The sequence below is a fragment of the Hakea prostrata genome, chromosome 3, assembly GCF_041222555.1.
Source record: "Hakea prostrata isolate BN-2017 chromosome 3, UWA_Hpros_2, whole genome shotgun sequence".
Lineage (NCBI taxonomy): Eukaryota > Viridiplantae > Streptophyta > Magnoliopsida > Proteales > Proteaceae > Hakea > Hakea prostrata.
The window spans coordinates 73,584,699-73,593,082 of record NC_142602.1 but is presented as its reverse complement, the minus strand read 5'-3'; the positions used below and the strand labels follow the sequence as shown (position 1 = coordinate 73,593,082).

The window sequence follows — 8,384 nt, the reverse complement described above, 5'->3', positions numbered from 1 at the left end:
GGTAAATATTGACCTCCAAAAAAATTTATAGTCCAAGGCACGGACCAGTTGCTCCACAAGTAGTTTGATGACTCAGCGATGAAATTCTAAACAAGACCCATGGCATAGAAACCTTAGCGATGGCCGAATGTCAAAAAATAAATGTGCCTAGAAACGGGAGGATGAAACGAAAATTGGTCTTTACCACAACAGCCACAAACAAGACAGCTTCAATGGCACGCCTGAATCAGATTGCAACATGAAGTTCCTACTTTGAAGATTTTTCCAGACGACTACATTCAAGCGCTGCATGTAAGGGAAAAAGGACGAAAGTGTCACTACTCAAACTCCGAGGTACATACAATCCTTCCAAAATAGTAGAGCTCTTAAGGACTCTAGGAAGAGCTTCCTGCACCAGGAAGAGTGGCCATGTCCACTTTCTTTCGGTGACTCTTGTGTCTCATAGGTCTACTTTTCTCACATAGAAAAATGCCTTAGAAATGGCCACTTTAGAAAAGCAAAAAAAAAAAAAAAAAGAAACAAAGGAAACACATAAAAAAATAACTCTTTAAATACCCATGTCCCTGAAGATAAGACCTCCAAAAAATTTATAGTCCACAACCAGTCAGTTTTAAGGACTCAAAATAGCACAAGAACCAAAAACAAAGGGTTTTCTCTATCTTTCCTGTTCTTTCTTGGGGTCCTAGAGCCCTGAACAATGAGAAAAGATAAAAATAACCTTTAAAACCACCCAAAGATCAAAGCAAAGAACCAAAAAGGAGAAAGACAAAAAAAGGGCCACCCCCCTTGGGTCCATGAACAATGAGAAAATAAAGACAAAAAACAAAAAAACAACAAAAAAAAGAACCACTCATCTTCAGATTACAAAAGAGGCAACAGCAGAACACTCTGAAAGAATAAGAAATGAGGAATCAAAGTTTCCAAAGGTCTAATTCACAATATTAACCAAAACAACAAACCAGAACAGATCCTTTACTACTAAACATGGCAGGCATGCTGTTAGCGATCAAATCATTAGATTAATGCAACAATTTTGAATTTTCTATTTTTTTAACTTACTATTTGAATCATTTGTTTCTTTTTGGTTAAAATTTAGTTCCTATTACTGAGACAGATTGGGCCAAGCTATTAATAGGGCCATCAACAGTACTAAAATATAGGCTTGATTAATGAATTTCTATTCCTTGTTTGCAAGCAATTGGTCTAAGCAAGACTTGTCTTAAACAGTTGATATAGCTATGGTGAGAGAACTAAGCTGAGATAGCATAGCATCCCTATCCCCTCCTTATTGTTTACTTTTTATTTCATATATACAAACAGAAGAAAGAAATGGCAATAGAAGTATCAGTTATTCAATTTGTTCATCCTTATCACGTTGATACCTGGCTGTAAACCGATCTTCCGTTAGTTTCCTCTGTTCATGATCAATTTTTGAATTAACTAACCACATAGAAATGTGCACTGAATCTCCCCCAGAGGTACAAACCTGCATTTCTTAACATTTGTTCTCAGAACAAAACAATGTACACGGGCAATGGGTTCCACAACAGCTCAGGCAGAAGCCAACAACAGTTACATCTGAGGTAGTTAGTATGGTATTAGTGGCAATTTCCAGGTCACCACTTCTTATTCACACAATTTGCTGACTAGTCAGCAACTTACCCCAAGTGTAGCTCTTGTTGAGAATCTACTTGCCTAGGTGGAGAGAGGGAAAATGGATTCATGCGTTTGCTGAGGTGGTCCTATTTCTCAGTGGTCTTCCACCACATGAGAACAGAGAGTTGGGCAGGGGAGAGGAAGAAGAGAAGGTAGACATGATGGCTCGTCAAAAAGGCTTGAAATTTCTGAACAGGATGAGATAGACAGAGATTCTGCATGGGAAAAGAGGACCATTTGTGGCATTGTAATAGCATGGACTGTTCTAGCATGAATTTCACACTGGAGAAGTGGTAGACACAGAATCAAAAGAAGCCACAAGTTTGTGGTAACAGAAACAAAGAGGTTTTTGTTGGAATACGTTAAGAATTATTGGACTGAACTAAACATTGAAGCTGAAAAGGATTCAGTACTGTGAGTGGGAAGGAGTTGGCGGGGCCGCGGGGGATCTTTATGTCTCGAACTTTCTACATTATTTATTATTATAATTACTTTTTCAAGGAAAGACCAGAGTAGCAGTTCTCACTCGCTCCACTGCCCCTCTCTTTAGCTAAAGAGAAAGAAACCTATAACTTTGCTGGAGCCACCTCTAACAGCCATGAAAAAGAAGTCGGGTTCAATGACATGCAAGTCCTGGCTTCCGATACTCATGAAGATTGTGATAAAAAGCAAGGAAGAATGAAAGAAACCAGAATATCCTAGCCCAACAGATTATAAATCAAGTGTTACAGGTGTGGGACTTGTACTATCATACTTTTTATTCCTAACTAGCAAAAGCTGGATAAGTAAAAGGGATTTTTTTCTTCTTTTTGGGATGAATAATAAAAGGGGAGGGGGGGGGGGTTGACACATCTAACCACTCAATGTGCAAATTCATGGAGAATTATGATTTTCATGCATTGAATACAATACACACACAACCAATAGACCTCAGGTTGTTATCTACACATGACCATCAATGTGAAGAACATACAACTAAGCATTTAGCACCACCAAGCTGATGATTCAACTCCCAACAGCATGAATCTAGAAAACTACTAAATGTAAATGTAAGATTCGTCAAACGAGCATATTTTTTGTTATTAATGATGGCAGTGGTTATTACCATAACATGGCAGAACTGCAGGAGGAATTCAAGCGCAGTAAGCTTATTCCATTTGGATTGGTTAACCTCAAAGGTGTGTGTATGTAACACCCTCAAGCCCAATGTAGCAGGGAATCCAGATTTTTGGAGGAAGGTGGATCAGGGCCATGAACCCTACCAGTTGCAATATGGAAGTAATCTTGATTTGATCCCAGCTCAAATAAGGACCAACTTCACAATGAATTGACCGCAGATATACAGATCAAGATGATCCCAAACATTCTGTTACCAAGAATAGACCCTGTGGTTGAGATCTTGGCCACCTAAGAGTCAGGGACAAATGTTTCTCACCAGTAGTCACGACATGAGCAAACCCCATCCTTGAAGTGGTGGAAGCGTTTCACATCTCTTACAATAATCTCTCTGTTAACAATCTTGGAAATGAACTTTGTGGCCTCATGGCAATCCCCACACACCCTAAGGTTCTTTGTTATTAGCAGATTCGTTCCTGGTCTAGTGTTTAGAAGTCCAAAAGCAATGGCCAGTCTCTCACTGTGGTTACACAACATCCTTTCCTTCACTTCCTCATCAAGGTCATGCAACACAAACTCAGTCTTTGGAACATAACCCATGGCTCTCATCTCACCGTCCAACTTCTCCAATATGGCCATGATCTCCTCATATTGAGGGTGGCTGCGATCCTCCATTAGGAATGCATGGAGCTTGCCACTCACTTCTACTGTGCTGTAACCAGGCACTTTCTTCATTCCAGTCTGCTTCATCATTTTCCTCACCACAGCAACTTCATCCCACTTCTTTGCTGCAGCAAAGACATTTGAGACCAAGGCATAAATTCCTGGATCATCTGGCTTCAGCTCAAGAACCTTTTTTGCCACCTTCTCTCCAAGTTCTAATTTCCCATGGTTACGGCAACCCGCAAGGAGGGCAACCCAAACAGCAGCTGTAGGTTTAGTCACCATGGACTCTATCAGCCCATATGCCTCTTCAACTCGACCTGCACGGGCCAACAGATCGACCATACAGGCGTAATGCTTTTCAATGGGTTGGATTTCAAATTCCCTAACCATGAGATCAAACCAGTACCGACCTTCTTCAACTAAACCTGAATGACTGAAGGCTGATAGAAGAGAAGCAAAGGTTGCATGGTCTGGTCTTAGATTTGTCTCCTTCATCCGCAAGAAAAGAGAGCGAGCTTCCTCTCCACACCCATGGATTCCGTAGCTAGCAATCATTGCATTCCAAGAGATAAGATCCCTTGAACTTACCTGATCGAAGAGGAGCCGTGCACTAGAGAGGGATCCACACTTTGAGTACATGTCAATAACTGCAGTGGCTGAAACCCGATCAAACTTGAGCGTCCTCATAATAAAGCCATGTATTGATTTGCCCAACTTCAAATATCCTACATGTGAACAAGCCAACAGTGCACTAACAAGTGACACTAAATCTGGTTTCAGTCCAAAAGTTTGCATCTCCACCAACAACTTCAGTGCATCACCTGCGAATCCATTTTGGGCAAATCCAGATATCAATGCACTCCAGGAAACCACATTTCTGTAAGGCATCTTCTGAAAAACGCAAGAGGCTAGATGCAAGAGTCCATTCTTTGCGTACATGTCCACAAGGCTGGTTCTGACCACAACATCCATCAGAACATCTCGGCGGATCATATAGCCATGAACAGAACGACCCATATTCAAATCCCCGATATTTGCACAAGCTTGTATCAGACCAACCATCACGATGGAATCTCCTTGGATTTCTTCCGCTTGCATCTTACGGTAGATATCAACTGCTTCAACAGGGCGGCCAATCTGCGAGAATCCAGTAATCATCGTAGTCCACGACACAAGATCCTTTTTTGGCATCCCACCGAAGACTCTAAGAGCTTCATCCATCTTCCCACACTTGGCATACAGATTGAGAGCCGAGGACCCAACAAAAACATCGTCCTTATACCCAAAATGATTCGCTTCGAACAGGATTTCTTCCCCCTTTTCTAAGTCTAGCAGATTGGCACAGGCTTTTAGAGTGACCGTGAAAGTTGAGCTATCTGGTCTAATACCTTCAGCAATCATCTTCGGATAAAGATTCAGAACTTCAGCTGAATAGTCATTCCGAGAGTAAGCAATGATCATGGCATTCCAAGTGGTCACTCCTCGTTGAGGCGATTCTTCGAACACTCTGCGAGCTGTAGCAACATCACCTATTCGACCATAGGATACTATTAGTTGACCATTGGAGTATCCATTGCCGAAGATTCCAGTCAAGATCATAAGGGCATGGATTTGGGCGATGGATTTCAAGTCTTTGCAAGTCGCCAAGAGAGAACTCGGCCAGGGAGATGACACCCTATGGGAAATGAAATTTCCCGCGTTTTTATACATAGCCGTTGCATCTGCAACTCAAAAAGTGCATTGAGAAAATGTCATTGTCTTCTCCTACGAGATTATGGAGACTTTCAACGCTCACTCGTTACCATGTGTTGTTGGACTTTTTGTAGTTTCTCACAAAGTGATCTCTTTCACGAGGAAAGAAAGCTTAGAGGGGCTTTTTTGAGAGCTCTCGACATCAATGCAGCTGTGATTGGATTATGATGTGTTTTTTATGAGGTAGATTGGACTATAGTGTGTTCGGAAATTTATCACGTAGACCATCATTTCCTTGCAGATGTGTGACAAGTGTCTCAGCATCACATCAAATGGTGCAGGTAATGTTACCTGGCTTCCATCACTTTGTTACATTATTTAGTCATCATAATGCTTGGGAAGTGCAATGGCATAATCATGGAAATCATTTACATCAATAAAAGTGAATCCGGATCTTCTCCCCATCGGGGGAGCACAGATGCTTCCTGACCACAAAAACCACTGGGTTCCACTGGTTAAAAAAAGACTTTTTTTATTTTTTTCCCCATGGCTTCGTTCAACTCAGTAAGGGGCCCCAACGATGATCGTGGTCCCACTAGTGAAGACAAAAAAAAAAACTGTTTGGTTACATGAATCGGGAGATTTGAAATCTCATAGATTCATGAATCGAAAGTACACCCGTTTGATTGTAAAAATCTCTAGATTCATGAAATCTAGAGATTCACCTTTTTACACTAAAAACGTGAATTTGTAGATTTATGGGTAAGGAGTGAAATCTAGAGATTTCAAAAAAGCTATACATTTGCACATTTACAAAAATCACATCGATCAAATAGTTTTTTAAGATGAATCCACAGATTTCATTCTACAACCAAACATTTAATTTTATAAATTATAACTCCATAGATTTGAAATTTATAGATTTGAAATCTCTAGATATTTGAAATCTCCCGACTCATGTAACCAAACAGGCCCTAAAAGCATGGGTCTAACTTCATTTTTCTAGCTAATGATTATGTTTTTTCCACTTGACAATGATCAATGCCTTATTAAGTAAGACAATCATGAATCATAAGGCTTTTTCGATACTTTATAAGTTCAGTCTATCTTTTTTAAACATTAGTCAAAAATAAAAATAATATTTAAATCAAGAGGGTGGTTTAGTTGGTAAAAGATTAATGCTTCAACGTAAGAGGCCAAAATTTGAATTTCCTCCACGTTAGGGATGACACTAGCCTTATATTTAAATTATATGTGTTGCTCCAAAATCTGTCAGTTCCAGTTCAACTATGGAGTGTCTCAAATCTAAGACCTGTAGTTCAAATGAAATTCGTGAGAGCGGGCTGCCTTTGTGGACGGGAAGCCACCTCCGATGATAAAATCAGATTTTGAATAACACAATTTTTCATAGAGAGGAGTAAATGCTTGAAAAGGTTAAGTACTCTTGGGTAGGTGTCAGAATTAATGTTGGATTAACTTGGGTTTTTCTTGTTTCAGCATAGCTCAATTTTTTTCCTTAGCTTTATTTACTAAAAGAATGAATATGTGACCATTCTTATACCATAAGAAGATTCCATGGAGAAGATGAAAAACAATCATTGGATGGCTTGATCTGATTCCCAATGAAAAAACTAAAGTGAAGGTTCGTCTTGCTTGTGTTTGAAGCAATTGGATTCAGGCATTCCTTAAGGATCCTAAAAATATCTCTATTAGACATTGACTTTAGATGTAACACGTTTTGCTTTGATTCCAGACATAATGGTTGAAAGCAATTCCTAGATAAATTTGATCCGTTGGCTTATCCCTTGATAAGCATAAATCATTAAATGCATAGGTACGGTGCATTAAATGCTGATTTTTTTTTAAGTAAAAAAAATATTGAATTTAATGTCTTAGCATGTGTAGAGTTATATAATGATATTTTCTTATCCGAATAGGATCTTGCCAATGAGTTGTGGCTAAAAGATGTGTCCGGTGAATAACGGTCGTCAAGTAGCTAGGTCAGAAACCCCTTCTCCCTTTATTCTTCTAGATAATGATCATGTTTTTTCCACTTGATAGTGATCAATGCCTTATTATTAAGACATTCATGAATTATAAGACTTTTTTCGAGACTTTACAAGCATGGAACGAAAGTTCGCTCGGTTCGCCGGGTAGCAAACCCAGCGAATCGGGCGAACTGGCGAAATATCGCCATTATTCGCTCAAAACTCAACTCTCAAATTTTCGATCTCTTCCAAATTTCAATATTCATTTCGATCAACCCAAAGTCACTGACTCACTATCAAATCAAATTTTGAGTTCACGTGGTATGCAAGAGAAAGTGATGGGGTCCCATATACAGTTAATGCTTTGTCTTTTGTTTTTGTTTGATAAAAAATTTTTCCTAAAAAGCTACATAATGGCGGTGGAGCTCTTGCTTATGCAAGTTCTCTGCTGCGCCCTTGCTTATGCAAGTTCTCTTTGCTGCAAAACGAAAGCATGGGCGAGTCACAGTCATGAGTGATGCAAGGACCGAGCCTCCTTCTCTTTCTTTCTTCTTCTTCTCCTCCTACGATTTTCCGGCAAATGAAAGCATGGGCGATTCACAGTCATCAGTGATGCAAGGACCGAGCCTCTTTCTCTTTCTTTCTTCTTCTTCTCCTACGATTTTCCGGCAAACGAAAGCATGGGCGATTCACAGTCATCAGTGATGCAAGGACCGAGCCTCTTTCTCTTTCTTTCTTCTTCTTCTCCTACGATTTTCCGGCGATATTGAGTGCTATGCAACTAAGATCTTTCAACCATTTCATCAATCAAAACCCGGTCTTTCCAGAGAGAAATAGAAAGAAGTTCTGCCAGAATGAAATGTAAATTTCAGGGATTGGAGGGCAAATACAGGTGTGAAAGAAGTCGTACTCAAGGTTTTCAAGAGCGAAGTAGTCCCCTAGCCATGTTGCAGGATCGCCGAAAATTTTATCTGAAATAATCAAAGCAGCAACAACAACTAGAACCCTGATTCGATGCTTCAACAACCAATCTTTCTTTCTTCTTCTTCTTCTCCTTTTCGGCGAAAGTAGTAGCAGCCGCTGCTGCTTGTTTTCTACTTCAACGATCCGGCAGCAACGATGTTAAAAGGGTTTGAGTCGTTTGACGCAGTAAGTAAAAAAATAAATTCAAAATTTCGTCGGAAAATCGACAAATCTCGCCGAAAAATCATAGTTTCACCGGAAAATCGTCCGGTGAAATCCTGAAATATCGATTTCGATCCCTCA

The 8,384-nt window shown here is 39.9% G+C and overlaps 1 protein-coding gene across 1 annotated transcript; it reads right to left on the bottom strand.

Moving 5' to 3' along the window:
- Nucleotides 1-369: 369 nt before the first annotated feature.
- Nucleotides 370-5,325, bottom strand: LOC149023036 (putative pentatricopeptide repeat-containing protein At3g25060, mitochondrial). The gene is made up of 2 exons (XM_089147395.1): nt 2,919-5,325; nt 370-388 (listed from the first exon to the last, which is right to left on the bottom strand). The coding sequence occupies exon 1, from the start codon at nt 5,146-5,148 to the stop codon at nt 3,088-3,090; it is 2,061 nt and encodes a 686-aa protein (XP_089003521.1). The 5' UTR covers nt 5,149-5,325; the 3' UTR covers nt 370-388; nt 2,919-3,087.
- Nucleotides 5,326-8,384: the final 3,059 nt, after the last annotated feature.

Excerpts from the sequence above, each read along its gene's own strand:
- LOC149023036 (XM_089147395.1), bottom strand. The coding sequence starts at position 5,148 with ATGTATAAAAACGCGGGAAATTTCATTTCCCATAGGGTGTCATCTCCC.